The sequence below is a fragment of the Corvus moneduloides genome, chromosome 29 (assembly GCF_009650955.1).
Source record: "Corvus moneduloides isolate bCorMon1 chromosome 29, bCorMon1.pri, whole genome shotgun sequence".
NCBI classification, from domain to species: Eukaryota; Metazoa; Chordata; class Aves; order Passeriformes; family Corvidae; genus Corvus; species Corvus moneduloides.
In genome coordinates, this window is record NC_045504.1 from 1,004,195 (window position 1) to 1,028,784 (window position 24,590).

The 24,590-nt window shown below is 48.9% G+C and overlaps 1 protein-coding gene across 2 annotated transcripts in view; it reads right to left on the reverse strand.

Annotated features, from left to right (window-relative positions):
- Window positions 1-23,643, reverse strand: part of ASH1L (ASH1 like histone lysine methyltransferase) — a 63,856-nt gene extending 40,213 nt beyond the window's left edge. For both annotated transcript variants that reach the window (XM_032093769.1, XM_032093768.1), the window contains exons 1-3: window positions 23,560-23,643; window positions 16,347-16,869; window positions 2,276-7,031 (exon numbers count right to left, since the gene is read on the reverse strand). In XM_032093769.1, coding sequence (XP_031949660.1) covers window positions 2,276-7,031; window positions 16,347-16,769 — 5,179 coding nt within the window. In that variant the 5' untranslated portion in view covers window positions 16,770-16,869; window positions 23,560-23,643. The remainder of the gene's footprint in view (window positions 1-2,275; window positions 7,032-16,346; window positions 16,870-23,559) is intronic.
- Window positions 23,644-24,590: the final 947 nt, after the last annotated feature.

The window sequence follows — 24,590 nt, forward strand, 5'->3', positions numbered from 1 at the left end:
ACTGTAAGCAGCACAGCAAGGCTGGGCTATGATACAGGATCAGCTGTCCAAAATAACTCCTGAGGTGAAGCTGTGGAAGTTCAGGAGCAGCGCCTGGGAACTTGGGATGAACAGGCAGCAGTGCCCTACAAAACTCCCCCGGACAAACCATCAGCGCCTCGTGACCTGCATCGCTGCGGCCGTGCCAGCGTCACACAACAGCCCCAGCGTGGGACCTTCCACCTGTGCTTCACCTCCCGGGAAACTCCCACCTCCACGGGAGTCCTGCTTGCACAAACAACCACCACAACTCTTCCCTAACGCAACTCAGCCATGGGTAAACCTCTGAAAATATCTGGCATCGGCCAATATCGTAAAAAGAATTTGTTCATCCCGTTAGGCCAGGCTGTGGAGGTGAGGTGGATTTTCCACGTGGAATACTCTGAAATAAAGCACCATAAACGTTCCCTATGGATCCCAAAGACTCATTCTGGATGGGTTCCCTGATGCTGATCCCTGACTGCTTATTCCAAGGCTCTGGTCCAGCACCTCTCCACCATGCACCTAAACTGTATCTGGTTTTATAAATAAACAATCTTTCATGCACCAAAGGTTTTCCCTCTATCTGTGCCTTTGCTTTAATCTTCCATGGTCATGGATTCAGGCACCACAGCTAAAACCAAAACACCCCAAACACAATATGCAAACTGACACAGGTCTAAACCCCCCCAAATCTGGCATTTCCCTTTCCTGGGACTTTTTACCAGCTGTGGTTTAAGTTTTCCAACTGGCGTGGGGCACTGGGAACTCCTTGGGAATGAGCTGGACACCGAGCCAAACACCAGCCTCACCACACAGCAAGGATCCAGGTGGGAATGCAGTGCCTGGAAGTGATACCCCACATCTGAGGAATCACTCAAACTTCCTGGGGCAGGGAGTGAGCAGAGCTTTCACCAAAAAGCATCTCTGCTCTCCCCCTCCCTTGGGTTACTCCTACACAAGCCCAGGTCAGATCATTCACTGCAATGGAAAACATCTCAAAATTCCCAGAGCTGCACAGGTTCCCACAACCAATTCACTCCTCAGAGTCAAATTTAACCATCTGAGTGACCCAGCAGTTGGAATTTCTCTTTCCATCGCTGCAGGAGAAGCAATCTCATGGCTCTATTGCCTTCTCCACACTCCCCTCACCACCTCAAGTAATTTCAGTACCAGCACAAAGAAATATGAACTTGTCAAAGATGCAGCTGCTTCCAACTGCCCTTAAAATAAAGAAGGAAAACATAAACCCCCCCAAACCAAGAGAAGAACCCTGTCCATAGACAGGTGTGCAGAGCAGGAGGTGGCAGGAGGCAGCAGAGCAGCAGTACCACATGGGAAGGAGCAAGATGAGAGCCGGGAATGTGAGGAGGGATTATTCAGTCCTGGCAGCTGGTTCTTGCTCTGTGAAATATTACTCACAAGTGGCTTTGGACAATGATTTAAATTTCCAGGGAGAATGTAGGCAAGAAGGGGAGGGAGAAGCAGCTCAGGCTTCCTTCCCACAGTGGAAGCAGGCCAGAGCACAAGCCACACTTGCCCTTTGCAGGTTATCTTTTCTTTTCCATAATATTATGCAAATGACAAGCTCCTGTTCCTGCTCCTCCTGTTCCAGTTTTGCTCGAAGCTGTCAGATGCATTTCCCAGCTATGAATAAATCCAAAATTTCTAGGTTTGGTCTCAGGGATCCCCAGCATTGCCCCCAGCTGTTCTGAGGCGTTGCAAGAGGCCTCAAGGCAGGGATTGAAAGCTCTGTTGTAGCAGATTGTCAAAATAACTGAAATGGAGTTACAAAAGGAATAAGAAACATTTTCTTAAATGGAAACATTACTCACAACAGTAGCAGCAACAGCTGGTCTAAACCAAACCAACCAAACTTCAAACCAAACAGAAACATGGCTTTGGAAATACCAAAAATGGTGAGAAACTTTCCCTCATTTCTCTGGAAAGTTAAAATTGTGTGGAAAAAGCAATGATCTTTGCACAAGAAAGCATCCTTAGCCTGACTGTAAGGAAGCAAGAGGAGTCTGTTGGGAAGAGGGACACCCAGAGTGCCGTGGGTGTCCCTGGGGGAGATCCCACATCAGTCTGTGCTGGCACTGCAGGAACAGAGCCCTCGGTGAGGGCGGGAGCAGGGCTGCACCCCGCACCGATCCCTGCAGAGCCAGCGCCTCACCCGCCCCCTGCTCCCGCCGCGTTTGGTACAACAGAACCCAGCGAGACTCGTGGCAAGCGGGCCCAGCCCGAGCTCCCTTACCTGACAGTGGCTGCAGGGCCTTCTCCAGGGAAGGCACGGGCTCCTTCCGGAGGGGCCGGCTGAGCGACGCGTCCTGGCCACTGAACAGTCCGGGGCTCTCGGGTAACTTTTTACGTCCGTTGGTGCTGGCAGAGTTGGTGACTCTGCAGCTGCCTATTGCACTTGTGAAAAGGTTTGTGTGTTCATCGCTGCTGGCCGGCTCCGAGCTGGGAGTGAATCCCCCCAGGGACAGAGCTGGGGAATTTTCGGAGCAGTCTATCTGTAGAGGTGTCTGCAACCCCAGCGCCAAGGAATTAGACTCCGAAGGCTCTCTCCTGACCCACTGCTCGTCTCTGCTTAGCAAACCCTTGGAAGGTGACAGGTGAGGACAAGACATGTGGCATCTGTGTTTCTCTTTATGTTTGTACCTCTCGCCAACAGCCTCCTTCCCAAACCTGTAGCGCTTCAAGGACTCCAGAACCGTTCTGGAGGAGCTGTTGGCCGTGATGGTGTCCATGGAAACCTGCGGCTGCTCGGAGGAGCGGTGCTCCCGGTGCTTGTGGCGGTGCCTGTGCTTGTGTTCCAGCATCCAGCCGTAGGCCATCTCGGGGGGGACGCTGGGATACGTGCTCATGGACAGCAGCGGAGTCCTGCTCGTGGTGAGGAAAGCTTCCTGGCGCAGGAGTTTATGCTTCTTCTTGTGGTATTTGGTGGGGTTGAGAAGCAGGTGGCCTGTATGCATGTAGGAAGGTGGGGGCAGGGGAGTAGTGAAAGAAGGAGAGGGTGGAGGAGGGTAAAGAGTTGGAGGGTACCTTCCGTAATAACCTAATCCTATGGGAGCAGCTGCCAGGGGAGAAGGGGAGTAAGGCATGCCATAGGAGGGGTAGAACCCGGTGCTGGACAGGGGGAAGCTGAGGCTATGCATGAAAGGCATTTCTGCCATAGCTTCCCGCATTTTTGGAGGCCTGCCTCTCTTTTTCTTTAAATCAGGTTTTCTAATGTAGTGCAAAGGATCTAAAGGAAAAGTAGGGTGGGTGTAGAAACTATTGAAATTTATCCTAAAAATGGTAGGCAGCAAATCTCGGGGTATAAAATGGTGACTTCTGTGGGTTATTCTAATTTCGCTTAATCGACTTATTAACTCCTCCAGCTCAGCGAGGAAGTCGGGGTCCTGCCTCCCTCGGAGCTGAGGGTACTTCTTTTTCCTTTTTCGCTTCTGCCTCTTCATCTTGTCATAGCTGAGGTAATCGTGGCTGCGGCGCTTGCACTTGTGCTTGTGCTTTTCCTTCAGGTTACTCAGCACGGTGGAAGTTTCGGGTGGGATAAGGGACACGTGGTCAAACGAGTGCCTTTTCTTCTTCTGCCCGCAGAACTTCTCCGCTCGGTCCGAAGTGCTGTTGTTGTCCGTGCCTATCCCGCTGTCGCTGGGGATGGTCTCGTCGCTGTGGGACTCGCTCACGGGGGAAGGGGTGGCCTCTTTGAGCGACGTCAGCTCGCTCAGGTGCGAGGGGGAGTTGGGCAGCAGCGTCGGTGGGGACAATCTCCTCCTCCCCTTGGCTGCTTTCTTCATGGCGAGCGTCTGCACGACGCTGCCCTGCCTGGAGTGGAGGTGCAGGTAGGGCACCGAGCTGGGCTCGATGAACCCCGCGTCGCTGCTCACGGGGCTCTGCCCCCCGCTCACGGCCGAGGACTGGGAGCAAACCGGGGACGGGAGGATCTCCGAGGGATTCGCTGCCGAGGGCAGCAAGTGGGGAAGGACCTGTCCTAGGGACGTACCAGGAGCTTGCTGGGCAGACTTCTCCAGAACTGTCAGACTGGCGGCACTGCTGGCTAAAATGCCGTTCAGGACAGCTTTCGGTTTCCTCCCTCTCCTTTTTCCTATGTAAATCGTTCCTTTCTTGCTGACATTGATTTGCTGGCCTAGTTTTGAACCAAATGTGGCAGCAAGAGTTGACACGGTGTTGTGGAGCTTGGATTGCATCTTCCCTTTGGTATTTGGTTCCACTGTACTGGACAGAATCTGATTCAGAAGTTTCTTTCGCTTCAGAGTTTTCATTTTATTTATTTTTCGAATAATTGTTTTCATTAACTGTCCGTTATTTCTCTTGGCAACTTTTCTGTCTGAGTCTACTTCCAAATCACTCATGCTACAAATACTGGGGCTTTGGACTTCTTCTGGCCCTCGGAGCTGGTCCGTCCTCTCAAAGAACTCCCCAGGTCGATGCTGTTCACTTTCAGGTCCCATCTTGCTCGAGTTCTCTGTTCCAACAAAAGGTGCCACAGACAGAATAGGTGGTTTCATTTTAATCGATGACCGGATCTGCCTTTTAGGTCTCCCTCTCTTTTTAGGAAAAGCTTGTCCTGATAAGCTTTGTTTTAGGGAGGGAATTTCGACTTCAGGCTGCAAAATTGGAGGTTCTTGCTCTTCTTTTGACTGCACTGAAAAGACTTTTGACGCTGGGATCTTAAGAGTTCTTTTGGGGGGACCTTCGAGTTCCGGCATTTCCTTGGATTTAGGTCTTCCTCTCTTGGGTTTGTACATGTCAGGTAAGAAATCATCCGACATACACAAGCTAGAGGGTTGTTTGTGAGCACTGTAGAACTTCTGAGTTTGTTTGTCAGTCTCAGCCAGCAGTGCCAGAGACTGTCCATTAGCTTCATTCAGCTTTGGCAACTGATGTTTGACAAATTCGTGCTCCACAAATGAGGACGATCCGATGTTTTTCAGGAATTTGGCCTGCTCCAAATTACTGCTCGATAGTGCACTGTATGAAATGTTTTTAAAAAGTTCTGACCTTTCTAGTTCCAGACCCTTTGGAGGTCGGCACGCGCTTCTTGACACCACTTTAGTCCATCGTGGCTTCCTTCCTTTTCTTTTCTTTAAAGGTTTTGATTGCTGAGTGCTGCTCAGGTTTTTTGCTCCTTGGCAGGATTTCTCAGATGCAGCTATTGCACCGATCTTGAGGAACTGCTTGCTCCCAAACAAGCTGGTAAAACTAACTACTGAAGGGGTGACAGTAGCGTGGATGCTTGTCTCAGCTGCCAAAATGGGCTTTTTCCCTGTGGGAGGACTTGTTCTTGAAGTTTCCACGTAAGATGCTTTTGAATCACTTAAGTCTTTCTCAGCACCTTTAAAATCGGTGCCGAGGGTGTGGTTCAATGTCCTGTTCAGACTCAGGAGGGTGCTGTCCGAGGAGAACGGCGTTTTGCCCATCGGATCGGAAATGCCTTCCAAGAGCTCTGCCGTGGAACTTAAGTGCAATGAGTTGGATGCCAGCTGGGAGGAGGCTGTGGAGAGGCTCCTGTTCAGGGTGGGGACAGACACCGTGGGGGAAGGAGACGGGAGATTCCCCTCTCCCACTGCACTGAACGGGGACTTGGCTGTCGACACCTCCGAGGCACCTCCTGTCCTGAAGTCTGGTGAAGTGCAATAAACGGGAGGCTGCTTTTCGTGCTTAGACGTTTCATAAATCCCTTTCTCACTGGATGAGTAGGCATCCTGTGGAACACACATTCCTTCATTAAACACCTCCTTGCCTACATCAGCAATTTCTTTCCGAATTGAAAACTTGTCCAAGATGCTTTCTTTGCTCTGTCTCATAACGTGCTTCTCAAAGGTTTTGCTGGTAGTATTTTCCTTCAGTAAATCCGCAGGCTCATGGCTTTCAAGGCTACTGAGGTTTGAATTGCAAGGAAGCCTAAAGGGCTCTGAGGAGGGCACGAGGGAGTCTGCTTTCAGACTTCCAGAGTCCTTGTTAGCCAAACCAGCCGGACTGCCAAGCCCTGCTGGCTTCTTCCCACAGTCCTTGCTAACCAACCCCACGGGACTGCTGATTCCTGGCATCTTCCTCCCAGAGTCCTTGCTGACCGGTCCCATCGGGCTGCCAATCCCTGGTGTCTTCCTTCCAGAGTCTTTGTTAACCAGAACTGTGGTGTTCCCAGTCCCTGGCATCTTCCTCCCAGAATCCTTGTTAAGCAGACCTGTAGGACTATTTATTCCCAACAACTTCTTCCCAGCGTCCTTGTTAACCAATCCTGCTGGAGTGCTGATCCCTACTGGCTTCTTGAGAGGCTCCTTACTGGTCAGTGAAGTTGGAGGGCTGATCCCCGGAAGTTTCCTCCCCACATCTTTGCTGATCAGTCCAACTGCAGAGCTGGTCACTGGCTGCTTCTTTCCCGAGTCCTTGTGAACTAACCCTGTTGGAGTGCTGATGGCTGGAGGCCTCTTCCCAGAGTCCTTGCTAACCAATCCAATCAAGGGGCTGATCCCCTGGGGCTTCTTCCCAGAGTCTTTGTTAACCAATATGGCTGCACTGCCAATCCCTAATGGCTTCTTCCCTGAGTCCTTGTTCACCAATCCAACAGCAATCCCAGAGCCTGGCAGTTTCTTTACCAAATCTTTGTTAACCAACCCACTCGCAGTTACGGTCCCTGGCAGCTTCTTCCCGGAGTCTTTAACCAAACCAGATGGAGTTCCATTTCCACTTCCGGGCTTCTTCTGCTTTGTTTTGGAAGACTTGGAAGGAGGACAAGTTGCAATAAGTTGCACCAATTTTTCTGTGACAGTTGTTGCTCCATTAATTTCTGTTCTATCCTTTAAGTCAGAATTATGGCTACTGATAAGAGTCGGAGGAGATGACTTTATATAATCTGTCATTTCAGAGTGCAATGGGGAAACTTTCTTAGATAAAGGGGTTGTTTCTACTTGGATACCTTCATCCACGTGTAACTCAACCGATGCAACTTCTCCAGCTTTCTTGTAAGACTTTGAAGGGTCCTAAGAGTCAATAAACAAAAAAAGTCTTTAGGAACAGAGTACAAAGTATCACTTTGAGTAACACAGTATCTCCTTATGTTTGGGTGATTAACACTTGCTCTGGTAACATGGTTACTCTATAAATAGAGGCTTCATGATCCTATTAATTTTAAAGCAAACAACAGTAATATCAATAATTTGAATAATAAAATATCATCATAAAATAAAGACATTAAGCAAATAATAGTGATAGTCATATTTAAAGCAAAATTTTATAACAGTGGACACGTTGAGGTTTTCCTGATGTTAATGAAACCCAAACTCCCTCCTACTCCGGAAATATAAACCATTTAATCTGTCCCCCAATTATTATAAATATTCTTCAAAAATACTGTTGATGTTTATTAATAAAAACCCACTAACAAAAATGTGCTGGGCTATTTATAACGTGAGAGCACTTGAAGAGCTCACATGGTGCTGAGCAGCAGCTGAGCAGTGCCCTGCAAGGGCTGGCACTGTCACCCTGTCCCTGCACAGCCCTGCTGGCAGCTCAGTCACGTCCCCCCGGCCCCTTGCACCAACAGCTTCTCCTCCCAGCACACCACTGACAGTCAGAAAAATAAGTAAAATAAAATAAGTCAAATGATTCTGTTTGCATGGGGGGGGTGGTAACACACACACATGGAATAACTGAGACTCACACTTATTTCCAGTTAGGACCCAACCAAACTTGAAATTTATTCTGTAAAGGTTAAAATCAAAATTGCAATACCCATTACCTTCATAAATCCTACTGAGAGCATCTCAATAAGTTCATCTTTTAGTTTGGAAGGACACTCTTTACACAGAGTGCCCAACACATCTCTGCAGTGCAGGGGATACGTTCACTCCAAGCAGGGGCTGGACATGGAAGGCTCTGAGCCCTGATGAGATAATTCTGCCCATGGTTCTGATGTCCCCCAACATAAGAAGGACATGGAACTGTTGGAGCAAGTCCAGAAGAGGCCACGAGGTTGCTCAGGGGATTGGAGCCCCTTCCCTATAGAGAAAGGCTGGGAATGTTCAGCCTGGAGAAGAGAAGGTTGTGTGGAGACCTCAGAGCCCCTTACAGGATCTGAAGGGGCTCCAGGGAAGCTGGAGAGGGACTGTTCATCAGGAACTGGAGAGACAGGACAAGGGGGAGCGGCTTCAAATGGACAGAGAGGAAATTTAGGTTGGATATATGGAAGGAATTCTTCCCTGTGAGGGTGGGCAGGCCCTGGCACAGGGTGCCCAGAGAAGCTGTGGCTGCCCCTGGATCCCTGGAAGTGTCCAAGGCCAGGCTGGACAGAGCTTGGAGCACCCTGGGCTAGTGGAAGGTGTCCCTGCCCATGGCAGGGGGGCATGGAATGAGCTGGGCTTTGAGGTCCCTCCCATCTTAAAGTCACTGTGATTCTGTGATTCCACTCCATGATCCTAATTACAAATACAACCAGAAAACCTTCTGGGACCTACCAGAACAAACACTAAATACGGAGTGAAAGCCATCAACGCCGCAGCTGTTCATCCCTCTGCAATAAAAACTGATATGGCAGCAGCCTGGCACCTCCTGCCCTTGATTACAGCCAGCATCACCCTGACCCCAGAGCTGTACCCACAGCAAATACCCACAGATGCTGAAGGAAGGGACAGCCTGGGTTCCTCTGAAACAGCCAACTTTGGTGCTGATCATGCAGGAAGTATTTGTTCAGTCAGCTGCACCAGCAGGACTTAACCAGGAGGTTGCAGCCTGGATCAAGCTGGACACTGGTGAGATGGGAAGCAGTGGTGTGGGTAATGTGGGAGCCTCTGCAGTGACCCCCAGGCACCCCAAAATCCAGGGCTGCTCCCTCCTGCAGGGATGAAGCAGCAGGGGGGCTTCTTTCTGCCCACCTCCAGGCCTGGCACCCACATGGAAACTCCTGAGTCAGCATGACACCGCTCTGAGCCAACGCTCCTGGAATTCCCTGGGGCAGCCTCTGAGTGCCAGAGAGTCCCTAACGAGGATTTAAGTGAGCAACCTTCAGAGAGCTGCATCCTCCTTTCTATGGCCTGAAATTCTGACAAGAACTTCGGAAGGAAAATCTCCTTTGTTCGGTGGACTTCAAAAATCCACCTAAATACTGACTTGGGAATTCAGATCCTCATCCCTGTATTTGCTCAGCCATCAGTGTATCCACACTCTTCCTTCTTTCTTCCGTTCCTCCTGGGTGCTCTGCCAGCCCCGGGTCAGGCTCTGTGGTGCTCTCACACTGCCACTGCTGGGAATCCAACACCTCTTGGCAGGCTCTGCTTTTCCCTGCTCACCTCCATTTCCAAGCAAAGAGCTTGGAAGTTTGAGCAGATACTTAAACAATAAATACATAACTAACGAAACCCTTCCAAACACCAGCTTTGATCTAAGCAAGATGCCAGGATTCTGAAAACAAGACTTTAGCATCAAACACGGATCCTTTGAAAGCTGAAGGCGTGTGCCCTGGAAAGCTTCTTTCTCATCTAAGGGTGAGTGAGTTTTCCAAGCACACTGAAAATTATTTCAAAGAACATGAAAAGCAAAACAGGAAACATCTAGTGAGAAGTCAGTCAAGATGTCAAAAAAGTCTGTAATTTTTTTCAGCATTTTTACAGCCAAAATTCTTACATGGGAAATTATTTTCTTTTCTTTTTTTTTTTTTTTGCCATAAATCTACTTAATAATTAACATGATTAACAAAAACATTTTGGAGGAACATTTTTAAGGACAAAATTTCATCTGGTAACTTCTAACAGAAACATCTTGAACAAAATATGTAACCTTTGGAGAAGGTTGCAGTGGCTGCAAAAACATTAAAAAACCTCCCAACATCAGCCACAGAGTCAAAGCTGCTTCTTGCAATTCTGTATTATTAAAAATTTCAGATTTTTGGTCGAAGCGAATAGCAGATATTGCTGCCACTAAGGAGGATCCCACTGGAAGAATAACAGTATTGCAGACAGATACCAAAATCAAACTGCAATCATGCACAGCCCTGAACTTCAGGAACAAAAAGGATATTTTCCGTGAGGGGGCAGCAGTAAAAGAAAAGAACTGGACTCTGCTGCTCATTTACTGAGGGAATCAGGTAAATCAGCTTCAGCCACATCAGTCCAACTGTGGCAGCACACACAGCCTGCCCTGGACACCCCTGGGAAACCCCCCCAGGACACTCCCTGGAACAAACCCCAGAACAAACCCCAGGAGACGCCCCAGGGCACCCCCCTGGACACATCCTACAGGAGACACCCCCCAGGACCAATCCCCCAGGATACACATCCCAGACACATTCTCAGGACACACCTATCAGGAGACATCCCCCAGGACACACTCCCCAGGACACCCCTCCTTCCCCTTGGACGTGCCTCCCTGATCCCAGGACACACTCCCACACCCTGGACACACCCCGCAGAGTACCCCTGGACACGCCCCAGGCGCGTCCACATCCTGGACACATTCCCAGGACACTCCCTAAGACCCAACCCCCCCAGACACCCAGCCCAGGACACACTTGGGGATCCACCCCCAGGACACACCCCCCCAGTGTTCCAGCCTGTGGCCAAGTGGTCAGGCTGACCCTCAGCTGCAATCTTATGGACACACTCGGGAACTTCCCCCTGGAACACTCCCAATGCACAGCTGGGAAGTGGGGAGCAGCCAGGACTGGCACCCGCAGAGGGGACAGGAAAGGTGTCCTGCTTCCCTGGAATAACTCCCCGTGCCCACACAAGCGTTCTGTGGGATGGGAAGCAGAGACCTGAAGTCCAGTCCAAGTGACAGAGTGTCCTCAGGGCTTCGGTGGCTGCTCCCGTGGACCTCTAAGTGTGTCCCTGTCTCCTGCTCCCGCCAGCTCCGGGTGCTGGCAGCGGGGCTCACAGGGCAGCATTCAGCACTTCAACTCCCTCCTGAGCCCTACTTCCCTGTCTGACTCGGGCAAATGCACAGTTTTGTATCAGGGGAAGCACAAAGTCAGCTTTTAATCAGATGGATTTGTGAGGACTGTGGAAAAAAGAAAAGACCCCTCAGCATCTCCTGAGTGTTTCACCCAGTCTCGGCTCCTGTCTCTACCTGCCTCAAGCTTCCTCACTGCTGCCTCAGTGTTGCAATCAAATGGACAATGCCATAAACAGTTTTCCTGGAATTCTGTGCCTTTTCAGCCCAAATTTCAAGCCCTGCTCTACGTTCCTGTGGTGTCAGATGGAATGAAATGGCCCATCTGGGCACAAAGCTGTTCAAAAGGGCGAGATTACGTTGCAACAAAAAGCATGTTGTGGTTTAAAAACTGAAACATTTGCTCCTGTGCAATCTTTAGTTCAACTGTCTGGTGTAAGAATCCATCCAATAAAAGTATCACCCAAAGCAATTGCATAAAACATGTTACGTTTCCATAAAATTGGTATTATTCTTAGTTTGCACTGAGCTAAACTGAAATTCCGTATCTCCTATGTGAACATACGGTTTCTTGACCTGCACCATTCATTTGGGGAATAATTCCAGGTTATTTTTATATAAACTAATAACAGGTTATAATCCATCACTGGGGCCATGGGTTAGCAGTGGCCTTGGCAGTGCTGGGCGAACAGCTGAACTCGGTGATCTCAAAGGTTCTTTTCAACCCGAACAGTTTTGTGATTCCAGAATCATCACAGGCAGCAACAGCAAAAAAATTTTATTCTAAAAAGGGAATCTGTTGTTACCCTACAGCACAGTCTCAGGGTTTATTACTACTAGACCATTATTTACTGTGATTATCGTTGCTATTTATTTACAAAAAGCTCAAGGGTAGCTGATCTCTCCTGAGAACAAGGACATCTATCGAGTCTGGTGTCACACTTCTCAACTAAAACCAAGTTACAAAACACAAGATTGTCTCAGCTTCCCACACCTGAAGTAGTAAGAAGGAACCAGCCTGTGAATGAAAATGTTGGTTGTTATTTCTCTTGAGAACCACCAGCAAGCACTAAGGGGTTTTTATGCACATACACAGACTTACCCATTACTGCTCTGGCTGTTGTACTTCAGGCCAATGCTCAGGCTACAATTCAAACGAGCATTCTGAGGAATCACAGGAGTTGTTTTGTAGTTATGGCATCAACATATTCCATGCAGTTCCCCAAATAAAAATGTCGTCTACTTTTCACCTCCAAGACTTTTTAGTCTTTTCTAAAAGCAAGTTTGAACTACCAGGAATACAATGATTCTGTGGAATTAGTCTAAGACAAAAACTTATGTCTCAGATCCTGCAGGAAATATTCTTGAGCTATCCAAAAAGGAAAGAAATCAATTCTTCAGCTTCTTTACTTTTTTGCTTGAAACTTTTTCAGTTGGTGGCTGCGATTTCATCAGCAAACTTCCCTGTAGAGCTTCCCTGCATGACCAAAGGCAAGAGGAAGAGCTCCAGAATCCTGCACTCAGCAGTTTTACACAGGAATAAGGAGATGGAGCAGGAGGGCAAGTCCCAACCTGCTGCACTGTGTAACCACCGAGTCAGAGTTACACAGGCTGCTACTGTCACTTCTTGCCTTTTATTTGCTAAATCTTTACTACTGCACCTTTACCAGCACAGCTGAACCATTCCTACACATCATCCTACAAACTAACAGGGGCAAAATGTGTATTTTTGTTCAAGGCTCAGGTTCTTGGGCTTGGCACAGCAATGTCTGCCTGCCCCAGGACACTTTCTGAAAGAACGAAATCCAAGTTCCACACTCTGTCAAAAAGCAAACTGAGCACTGCCTGGCTATTGCAGCACCTGGTAATTTTGTTTCTTGTAACACCTGGAAATCTCAGTCATTTCTGAGTTTCCTTTTTCTGCTCTATGATTTTCTCCTCAGAAAAAATATCTATTAACTTTTCTGTCTACACATTTCTGGAGGACAAATTGTAAATATACAAGGAAAGGTTTCTCCACTGAAAGGGTGCTCAGGCATTAGAACAGGTTGCCCAGGGCAGTGGTGGAATTGCCATCCCTGGAAGCGTTCAGAAACGTGTGGATGTGGCACCTGGGGACAGGGTTCAGTGGTGAACACGGCAGTGCTGGGAACAGCTGCATTCCATGAGCTGGGAAGGCTTTTCCAACATGAACGATTCTGTGACTCCAACTCACCTCACCCACCCACTCCCCTTTCAGACTGGGGATAAACCCTCCGTTCGTATACCTGAAGACACTCCCCAAGTTCTACAAGTCCTGTCAGCACTAAACTTGAAGAAAAAAACCTGTCAGAGATGGGAGTGCAAAGGATTTTCCTACTATTTTCATTTTCACACTGGTATTCCCAGGAGAAGAATTCCACTACTTCTCTTTGTCTTTCAGTGGTTAACTGTGCATACTGCAAGAGCTACATTTTCATTCTAATTCTTTATTGCTCCTTTAAAAGAACAGAAAGTTCCGTTTCAGAGCTCCAAGTAAAGCCACACCTGGCTCTGAATGGGTCACATGTTTGCTTTCCCCTCCTCTGCATCCACAGCAAAAATTTAGGGATAAATTTTCCTTTGCTGAAGTGTAATCTGCAGTGCTAAAACTTGCTTTATTTCATGGCAGTAAGACAAAAAAAACAACCTCTGGGTATTATATTCAAAACATGTGATGGTTTTAAACCATCATTCCCACTTATTTCCACACAGACACTTCTAATCCCACTTCAGGAATCAGCAGGATGTTGTTTAATGTCATTTCTAACAATCCAAAGTGCAAAATGGCAGCAGGGAACAGACAGACTTAAACACCATCTCAGAACGATTCAGGAGAGAGCAGAGGATCTAAAGTGAGTTATCATGAGTCAGGGATTTGGAACTCTTGTAAATAATGCAAATTTAATGCAACAGATCTGCATCCTCTGCATCACACACCGGGGCTGCTCGCCAGGCAGGAGAGCAGTGACTGCAATTTAAAACTGACGTGGTACCAACGGTGCCATGCACCACATCAGTAATATTCTACAACATCACTAATATTTGCCTCCCTTTCTACTTTCCACGTGAAATGGGATGGATCTCTGGAAAAAAAATCCTGGTGTATAAACAAAGATGTCAAGGATGAAGAATCCCTGCTGTCATCATGCGAATTCAAATATTGATTATTTTCTCTGGTAAAAACTCCCAGGGCACGATCTCTTGATGCAAAGGGAAAGCCTCCAGATGCAATGGTGCCTTTTGCGTGTAGAAGCAGGGAATTATGGAATGTCCTGAGCTAGAAGGGACCCACAGGGATCACCCAGTCCAACCCCAGGCCCTGCACAGACACCCCAAAAACCCCACCCTGGGCATCCCTGGCAGCGCTGTCCAAACGCTCCTGGAGCTCTGGCAGTCCCGGGGCCGGGCCCATTCCCTGGGGAGCCTGGGCAGTGCCCAGCACCCTCTGGGGAAGAACCTTTCCCTGATACCCAACCTAAACCTCCCTTGATTAACTTAACATTAAACCTCCCCTGAATAAGAGATTTTCAGCTGCAGGGACCACCTCAATTCAGACATCAAGAGAAATCACTGGTTGGATATTCCAGACTGGCCCAATATTCAACTCATTGCAACAGTCTTGTCAAAAAAAAAAGAAAAATGAAAAAAAAAAAAAAGAAAACCATCAGTGTAGTAACAAACTGTGATCGACTCTTCCGATGTTTTTCAAGCCAAAGTTAGAAACATCATTAGGAATAATCAGCTTGTTCTGAAATGGAAGAATGTAAAATAAAGGCCGTTGCCAAAATTTTAAGTTACGCAACGTACACTTGAGAATTTCTTGTTCAATAGGCTGACTAAAATCACCTCTGCTTCCAGCGGAGGAAAACCCCAATGTGAGTGCATTGTAGAGCCTGGAAAAAGCAATTTTACTCCTTACACGTAACATCCAGCACACTTGTTTTGTCAGGACATAATTTATTACTCAGAATCACAGAATCCCAGGCTGGTTTGGGCTAAAAGGGATTTTAAAGATTTCATTCCATCCTCTGCCATGGACAGGGACACCTCCCACTGTCCCAGGCTGCTCCAAGCCCCAATGTCCAGCCTGGCCTGGGACACTGCCAGGGATCCAGGGGCAGCCCCAGCTGCTCTGGGCACCCTGTGCCAGGGCCTGCCCACCCTCACAGCCAAGAATTCCTTCCCAATATCCCATCTAAGCCCGCCCTGTGGCAGTGGGAAGCCATTCCCCCTGTCCTGTCACTTGTAAATAGTCTCTCTCTCGTAGGCTCCCTTCAGGCATCAGAAGGCCACAATGAGGTCATCCCAAAATTTCACTTCTCTTTAAGGTGACTCTTCCTCAAGGCCAATTCCAGTCAGGGTGTGCCAGGGGAAAGGAAAAGGTCTGGGTATGTCAGACAGACATCACCTCAGCACAAGGTGAGGAATTTTCCTTCCTCTTGGGCAGGCTCTGCCTTAGGAGACCTGCCAGCACAGATTTATGCAGGGAGCCTTGAGAACAGGACACAGGCTGGAGAAAGGGAAATGCTTCAGCCTTGGGAACCTCTGGAGCAGGAGCCCCCTGAACAGACAACCCCTGTAAAGGAAGGACTCCAGCTTCCAGGGATTCCCTGGACTCCCTGCTGAATCACCTGGCAGTGCTACATAAGGGTATATTCTAACATCTGATTAACAAAACTTTTATGTTTTTTGGAAAAAAGAGCAGGCTGTAACCAAACCCTTCAAAAATTTGCCATCTATGCAACTATATTTGTAATCCTTGCCATTTATCCTATTTCCCCTATCTGCTACTGCTGCTCTTACTGATTACATCATGGAGATCATAAAAACAAATCCTCGAGGCAGGGCTACTTCCTTGTGTTTGGAAAAGCCCTGGCACATCTCTCCAGCCACTGCATTTACATGCAGGTTATCACCAGGCTGGTTTCTCGCTCATTTGGAAAAGTCTCTTTTACTTTTCAGACCCTGCCTGAGCTGTCCATGGACACAGCAAAACAACTGGTTCTAACAGGTAGGAAAAACATAAATCCAACCACCAGAGACAAGCACAGCACATCCAGAGCCCCATCTCAAGAGAGACAAGACCAAATCCCTCCACTTTGTTACAGAAAAGAGACTAAAAATCTCACCATTACTTTTCAGAAATGAACCCACTCCAGGTGAATATGGGAATTATCTTCCACTGCTGTTGAGACAACAAATTGGCAAACTGAGAAAGAGCCTTTTTTTCCTGCTAATGGCCACAAAATCAAACCATTTCTAACTCCAGACACTTCAGTATCAGAGGTTACATGGAAAAACAGCAGAACACGGTGGTGCAGAGATGACGAAGCTTTTAAACGCAGCTTAAATGTACCGTGACTTGCAAATCACCCCACTACCACATCACTCACTTGCTTCGAAGGACAGTGCTCGCTCTTCTCCTCTGTCATCTTCCCACTCTTGGGAGCCCTTCTTGGCTGCTTGATGCTGGTTTTTATGGCAGGCCGGCAGACATAATTCTCCAGGTTCTTGGGAGGCTTTTTCGTCCGCTTTGCTTGAAGGCCAATCTTCAATTTCAGGTTTCCCTCGGAAAAGTTTGTTTCCTTCACCGAGAACTGCTGCTGTGCATCGCTCAGAGCCTCGCCCTTGCCGCTCTCCGCGCTGTTCCCCTCCCGGCTCTTCTTCTTCCCGTCCTCTTCGTCCTTGGTGCAACCTTCGAGCTCCGCTTCCCCTTTGCCCACCAACGTGCCAATGTTTACCACAGAGGGGCTTTTCCCAGAAAACCCTTCAGAATCAGAACCCAAGCCTAACATAGCAGTATTCCGAGGGTCCATCACAGGCGGAATATTTGCCTTCGGGTGATTTTAGGGAAGATTTACAGAGATATGTTCCTCAGAAGAGCTGTTCCACTATGGGCAGTCAACATCTTTCACTCTGTGGGAGGAAAAGACAGACAGAATAAATTTGGATTTTCTAGCAGAAATTAAATTAATATTAAAACCAATTAGAAAGCAAACAATTGTATTTCAGACAAGCACAGCAGCTGATGTTCTGAGACACCAACCATTCCAGCCACCTCCTTCAAATCCACGATTTATCTCTGAAACACTTTTAAATGATAAGTGAAAAATCAAAAGTATGTGAATATTCTAATTTCCAATTCATCCACAGGACATTTCAGATGATGGCTATAGATTTTAATATTGATCATCAAAGTAATTTTTTTATTTATAACCAGAGCCCACTTAGTCCCAGTCTTGCTGCTTTTACTCTGAATACACTGGAAGAGACGCATCTAAGGAAGGACGGGGCAAATGAAACCCAAGAGAAAGCATCCAAACCCCAGAAATATTCTGGCTTTAACTGTCTGAGCCACCAGGAAAGCTGAGCCTAACCCACGTGAGCATCAGTTTACAAACATGCCACAAAATCCGCTTGTCAGTTAAGGACTTTCCACAATTCAGGAGGAAGGATGGGAGAACAGAAGCCAACCCCACCAAACACATTCACACACTGGTTCGTGCTTCCTGAAGCACAGGAAGAGGGAAGTCCACACTTCCATCAGCACAGACACTGTTACGAACATAGAATTGACCTATTTAGCACAAAATAATAGAGGGAACCTTTTCATCTTAACTACAGCAAAAGTAAATTAGAGTCAAGTTGTTTGTGAGGGTCCCCAGACCCTCGTAAAGCACTGACCCCCTGCTCACACACAGACCCCGAGCCCTGAGCTTCCCTCCCTGCCAGAGAACAAATCCAACCTGTGCCCCTTGTAGTTTTATCACGCAGACAAAAATCCCAAAATCTCAGAACAGTTTGGGCTGGGAGGGACTTTAAAGCTCATCTCATCCCACCTGCCATGGGCAGGGACACCTTCCACTGTCCCAGGTTGCTCCAAGCCCCAATGTCCAGCCTGGCCTTGGGCACTGCCAGGGATCCAGGGGCAGCCACAGCCTCTCTGGGCACCCTGTGCCAGGGCTTCACCATGAAGCCATTCCCCCTTGTCCTGTCTCCAAGCTCTTGTAAAATTCTCTCTCCATCTTTCTTGCAGGCTCCCTTGAGGTACTGAAAAGATATTTGCTTTAGGGGCATTCTAAGCAGAAAATGTTTAAATATCTTCAGCACTTAAATACCTTCATCATTTTTGAAATGAAATGGATCAGAAACAGGTCTGAAAAAACACTGATTTGCTGAAAGGTGCATCACAGGCACTAAACCAGCCTGAATCTTCTGTCCTTATCTTCTCTACAGTCCTTAAGGCTGAATTGTGAGGAATGGCATGGAAAGATACCATGAACTTCAAAAAGAGTTTCAAATAAAGGTTTCAAGGAGCCTGGCACTTTTCTGTGATGTTTGGCATCCTGGCAGGTCAGCAGGAGCCCACTGGAGCACAGAGCACGTGGCAGGTCCCACAGCCCCCCTGGGCAGACAAGAATTGGGAAAGCAGCGGCAAGGAGCTGGTTTTGGGGTGGCCCCGGAGCACAGGCACTGCACGGAAAGGGGAAAGGATCAGGAATGTGAAAGGCGACACCGAAGAGCACCAAGGCAACTGCAGTGGACACAGGTTGGAGGACAGATGCCAGGATTAGTGGGGGCAGAAGAAATGCTGCTGGCAACACCACATGCAGCCCGTCACAAAGACAGGCCTCCCTGGCTATGTCCTCAGAGAAAACAAACTTATTTCCATGCGTTCTGGGCACATTATTCACGGGGTTTCTATCTGCAGCTCTGGCTTTCCAGCTACGCACATCCTCAGAAATCAAACCCGCTATTATTACTCATAAGACCAGAGGTAATCAGATAAAATCTCCATTTTACATGGAGAAAAAAAGGGTAGAGCAGTGTGACATGGACACAGAAAGTGAGTCAGTGGCACTGCCCAGTTCAAGGCCCAGTGTTAGTTCAATAGGCTTCACCATGTCACCAAAAATGGGCTTTTTCATATATGTCAATGTGCAAGGAAAAGGCATTATTTTCCTGGTCAGCACGTAAATAATTCTGAGCTCATGCCTGAATTTGTATTACTCAAGTTCAAGAAAAGGGGCAATCCCACAGGCCATCATGCAACTCTCAAATCTGCTTTCACACAACTATTTCCTTCTCCAGTGACTGGGGTGCAGAGCAGTGACAATACTTTTGACATTTTCTTACCAATAAAATTAATTAATCGGCTTCAAATACAAAACCAACAGCAAGACTCACACACTGACCTTAGAAACTGCAAGGCCCAAAGTGCACAGTGGGAATCAGAGCAGAGGAATGGTGTTCACATCTTACTCTGTGCTAAGAGGATGGAGAACTATCCCGGAAACAAAGTCACTAAATTGATGGCTCCCACAAACGCAGAGCAGGTCATTTATTTATCCATTAATTGCTCTCAACACAGACAACAAAAATGCTAATCCTGGCCCTAATCACCACTGTGCCTTGATCAGCGTAATCTTCTCCCAGCTCCCCAGTTACCCCACTAATTCACAGGATATGTGTCTGTCACTCGGATCTCATCTCCCTGAATCCCCATGTGCTGCTTCCTCCCTGCCTTATCAAGTTCAAGCTTCCTGTCACTGTCTCCAAGGTGTTCTCAAGTGTACCTTGGCTCTTCCCTTGGTCCTCTTCCTCGGAGCTGTTTCCTCAGTGATGCCACTATTTGTTTTCTCACTTTACTTTCTCTGTGCTACTCCTCGCACTCCGTGTGCCTCACTCGCTGCAGAATCTATTCCATTCCTCGTGCAGGTTGTGCCTTCAAACCTTGTGGATGTCAAAGCAAATGAGCAGCCAACTGGTGACAGCCACAGTTCAGAGGCAGCTAAAAAAACCTGCACGAATTTGCCCTGAAAACTCTGATGCTTTGGGGCTTTAAAGACCTAAAATGATCATCTTTAACCATGTGATATAAGGTACTTATCCATGCCTCTGTTTCCATGTTTGTTGCACGAAGTTCCAAGTTTTGTTCTGAATTATCCTACATCCATGGGATTTTAGGCTAACAAAACTTTTGCTGGATTGAAAACCATCCAGTACCAAATGCCTGCATGGCCTCTCAAGTAATGAGCAAGACATGTTCTCACCATCTCCCTACGAAGCAAATCACATCAAACTCCCAGTCCCTCAGCCGGCGGGTTCCATAGATCTCAAATCCCTCCTGAAATTGTTCCTCCCCAAAAAATTAACTATGAAGCATTTTAACATCCATTTTGACACGTGCCACCTGGAACTAAGTGGTGTTCATGAATGGTTTCTCTAATGCCATACACAGTTTTAATACCTGGCATTCATCCTTATTCCCCTGGTGTCCCATCCCAAGCCCTTTCTGCCCATCAGCTGCTAAGATTTCTGTTCTTCTGATCCTCTGCTTTCCCAGAAAGAAAATGCCAAGGGTTGATTCTGCTGCCAAATCCTAGATATGATTCCCCACATCCCCTCAGCAATATTAACTGAGATTTTTCCCCCCATTCAATTCAGGATGTTGAGTACATTCTTGCTGCTGCTTTTGTCGATGAAAACACGCTGTCATGTCATATTTGGAAGGTGAATATTTTTTCTTTTGGTTCTTTTCGTTGCTTCATCTCCAAGGGACATTAAAACCAATTCAGCTGAGTGTTAGAAATTCCAGAATATTACTACTAACTCTGTGGCCTCCCTTGTCTCCTTGTCTTCTTTCCTTTGCTAAGGAAGACAGCTACCACACTCCGAAAAGAGAAATAAAAAGTGGGGTAAAGCCTTACAATATTTCACCACATCACAATCCCTGAACAGGGGAAACAGGAGCTCAGGCCCCTGGATCACCTGCACGAGCATCCTTAAAACGTTTAGAGAAGGAGACATTTATCAGGAATAAAGTTCCTGTTTGCATTACAGGAGGTAACAAATAAAACACTTTCCAAACGGAATCTGCTGGATGTGCTTCTGTCAGACAGAAATCCCAGGGGACCTGTCTTGTCAGGAAGAATATTCCACAGAAGTGCTGGGAGCAGAGGCACCCGGAGCAGGACACAGGTTTTGTGGGAAGAAAGGCAGAGGACAGACATGATGACACCCTGCAAGTATGCTCCAGTGAGAGGAAAACTTGGGAAGCAGAGATAGAGTTTCTCCTGGTATCTTAACCTGGCCCCAGCTGACACCCTACCTGACTGAAGGTCTGGAATCACAGGGCTGAGTTTGGAGGTGCAGGGTAATTCTGTCGGTTCCCTATTCATATGCAAATAAACACCAAATTGCTAAAATCTGCATAACCAACCCGTGTTTGATGGGAGCAAAGGTTCCTCCACCCTTAGGCTTCGAGTCCCAACATCAGCCAACACTGACTGCCGAGGGGAAAGCAGTTTGGGAACTCTCCTAAAATATTATCCCATCTGTTACAGTGTGAGTCAGGAGCTCCCTGAGAGGTCCAGTGCCTTCCAGGGGATTTTTCTGGACAAAACCCATTTATTTATATCATCTAGTAAAAGATAAGGGTCACAGCAATCCAGCACATCCCCATGAACTCCAGACAGATGCCTCTGGTTATTCCCAACCCATCCCAGTACCAGGATGGCCACACCTGTGCCACAGGTAGCGGACAGAAAACCAGGCACAAACACAGATTTTGCCTTCACAGAATAATCACAATAGGTCTCATGACAGATTTTTTTCCCCTTTGCAAGCTGGAGATGGGACTCATGACCTCATGGAGTGGAAGAATGTGTCCACAACAGCACCAGCCCTTCCAAAAGCAGCAGAAATTAATTTAATTTTTAAAAAAAGCCAGCAATCCCACAGACAACAATATCTATTTAAAAATACCTTTAATTCAGTAACTACATGTGCTATTGCCACTTTTCTCTTGTGACAACAGCACTGCCATTTATACCAATATGTCTGTCTCTTCCACCAAGGAAAAAAAATGCTTTTTATATCCTCCAGAACAGTTTAAACTTTTGAAAACAACTGGGAAAAAAAGCTTCTCCCGGAAATTGTAACTCAAATTTTGTCACTGGTTATTATCACTCAAACCTTTTTAGGCGACTGCCGACTGCCTGTAGCAATGATTTCAAGTCCAGAAAGAAGTTGTGGTAATTTTGTCTTTTAAACCAAGATGTTTCAGACTTAGAACTCTTCAAAAAAAAAAAAAAAAAGTCTCTCTTTTATACTCTCAGACAGTTGAGAAAAGCTTTGAGTAAGAACACTTCTTAAGAACTCAAGCAGGCAGACAGATGATGATTTTAGAGCCCGTCTCTCCCCATATGTTCAAGCAGCTGCCAGAACTTCCCTGTTTCCCACAGAGGCACCAGGGATGATCCCAAGGTCCTCAAGGATGACCATGAGAAACACGACTCTTACAGGATTCACCCCAAAACCCCATATCCCTGGAAAACAAGTGCAGGTGCAATCTAAATTACTGCAAGGAGGACAGCCAAAATAAACCAGGAAAGAAGGTGCACTGCTCCTGAAAACGAAAACTGAGGATATTTCAATGGATGAGGGTAAAGCCACAGGTTCTGTCCCTGCTCCCAGAGCTCCCACCACTTCCAGTTTCCCTGACTGGCTCCTGACAACACACAACTACCAGAAGGGTGAATGCGTGTCCTGAGGCCATCGGATGGAAACCCACATTCCAAGTAGCTTCCAGTTCTCTGCTACATAATTAACAGGGTGAAGAACCACAAACCAAGGGCCAAAACCAAGAGTTAGAAAGTCAGGAGACTATGGAAGAGAGAGACAAGGATGGGAACACATTTTGGCTTTTGATGTGAGAGATCGGTAAGGCCATGATAAGGCTCAACCACCTAAACCCAAATTCACGGTCAATAAAGCTAAAATAGAATTAAAAACGCAATGAAAGTAAAATTTCAGAAGTATGATTTTGGAGAAAGGGGAGGACGAAGTCCACAAGACACTGACCCAGTAAACCAGTGAGTATCGCAAACCCCAAAGGAAATACATAAATATTTGGCAGCGAGACCCCCGGCTCTGTCCCCCGCATCCCCCGCCTGTCACACGGGGCAGGACCGCGCCGAGCCCGGGGAAACACCGAACTTCGGGGATGCGGAGCCTCGGGCACAGCCCCGCTCCGCAGGGAAGCGGCGGCCAGGAGGGGCTCCCGGGGCCGCTGTCAGGTGACATCGCGGCCCCCGACACCCGTCCGAGCGCGGCTGTCAAGCTCCCGCACCCCCGGGGGCTGCCCCGGCCCCGGGCCCCGCCGCCGCCGCCGCTCCTGTCACCGGGCCCCGCTGCCAGCGGGGATCCCCCGCCCCTCGCCGCGGTCCCTGTCAGGGATCCCCCGGTGCCTCCCGGTGCGGGCCTGGCTGTCAGGGACTCCCCGGCCCATCCCCGGCTGTCAGGGACACCTCGCCCCGCTCCCCGTCCGGCTCCACGCTGCGCTCCGGGCCCTGCCGGGGATCCCCCCCCGCCGCCCCCGGGGATCCCCCGCCGTCGCCGGGGATGCCCAGCGCCCGCCGCCGGGGCCCGGTGCGGGGATGCGGTGTGGGGGTGCGGGGGAGGTGCGGGGGGGATACGGGGGAGATGCGGGGGGGGGGTGCGGGGCGGCCCCGCGGCGGATCCCGGCGCGCCTCCCCTCCCCCCGGGCCGCGGGCCTGAGGCGGTCCCAGTCCCCGCCCGCCCGCCCGCCCGCCCGCTCCTCACCGTGTCAGCGGCAGCGCGGCCGGGGCCGAGCACGGGCTGCTCCGCGCCGCATCCCCGCGGCCGCCCGGGCGCGGACGGGGCCGGGGCGGGACCGGGACCGAGCGGCCGCCGCGGCGGGGCCTGAGCCGAGCGAGGCGGCGGAACCAAAATGGCGGCGGCTCCTGCTCCGCCGCGAGCGAGCGCACGGCCACGCCCCCTCCGCCGGCCACGCCCCCTCCGCGCCCGGCCACGCCCCCAGCGCGGCCACGCCCCCAGCGCGGCCACGCCCCCAGCGCGGCCACGCCCCCGTGGGCAGAGGGCGCGGCGGTCATGCTTGGCCACGCCCCCTTCTGGCCACGCCCCCTCCTGGTCCCGCCCATTGAGCCCCGCCCCCTCGAGCCCGGCCACGCCCACCGGGAAAATTGCTCGGGAAAGCGAAAAGACGGGAAAGGAAAAGGCGCTTTTCACCTCAGAGTGGGGCAGGTGGAGTTTTCATCCACAGAGCCATCTGTCCTGGAACGCCACACCCACGCACTTGTCAGCTTAGGGTCATTAAAGTCTTTTCGTGGACCTGGAATCATGGGATGTTAAAAGGGGTTGGAATGGAACCTAAAGGTCGTTTAGTCTCAACCCTCCTGCCACGGGCTGAGACATCTTCCACTAGACCACATCATGCAAGGCCTTGTCCAACTCGGCCTTGGACACTCCAGGGATGGAGCAGCCACAGCTTCTCGGGGCACCCTGTGCCAGGGGCTCCCCACCCTCACAGGGAGGAATTTCTTCCTCATGGGTGACCTAACTTTTTCCTCTTTCAATTGGTACCCATTACTCCTTGTGCTATCACTACAGTTCCTGATGAAGAGTCCCTCTCCATCGCTCTGTAGTCCCTTTAGATCCTGGAAGGTGCTCTGAGGTCTCCCCAGATCCTTCTCCAGGCTGAACATTCCCAACTCTCCCAACCCTTTTATCTCCTTTGTTGTCCCCACTAGACTTGCTCCAACAATTCAATGTCTTTCTTACTTTGGGAATGATGGAATGATGTTCACAATGTC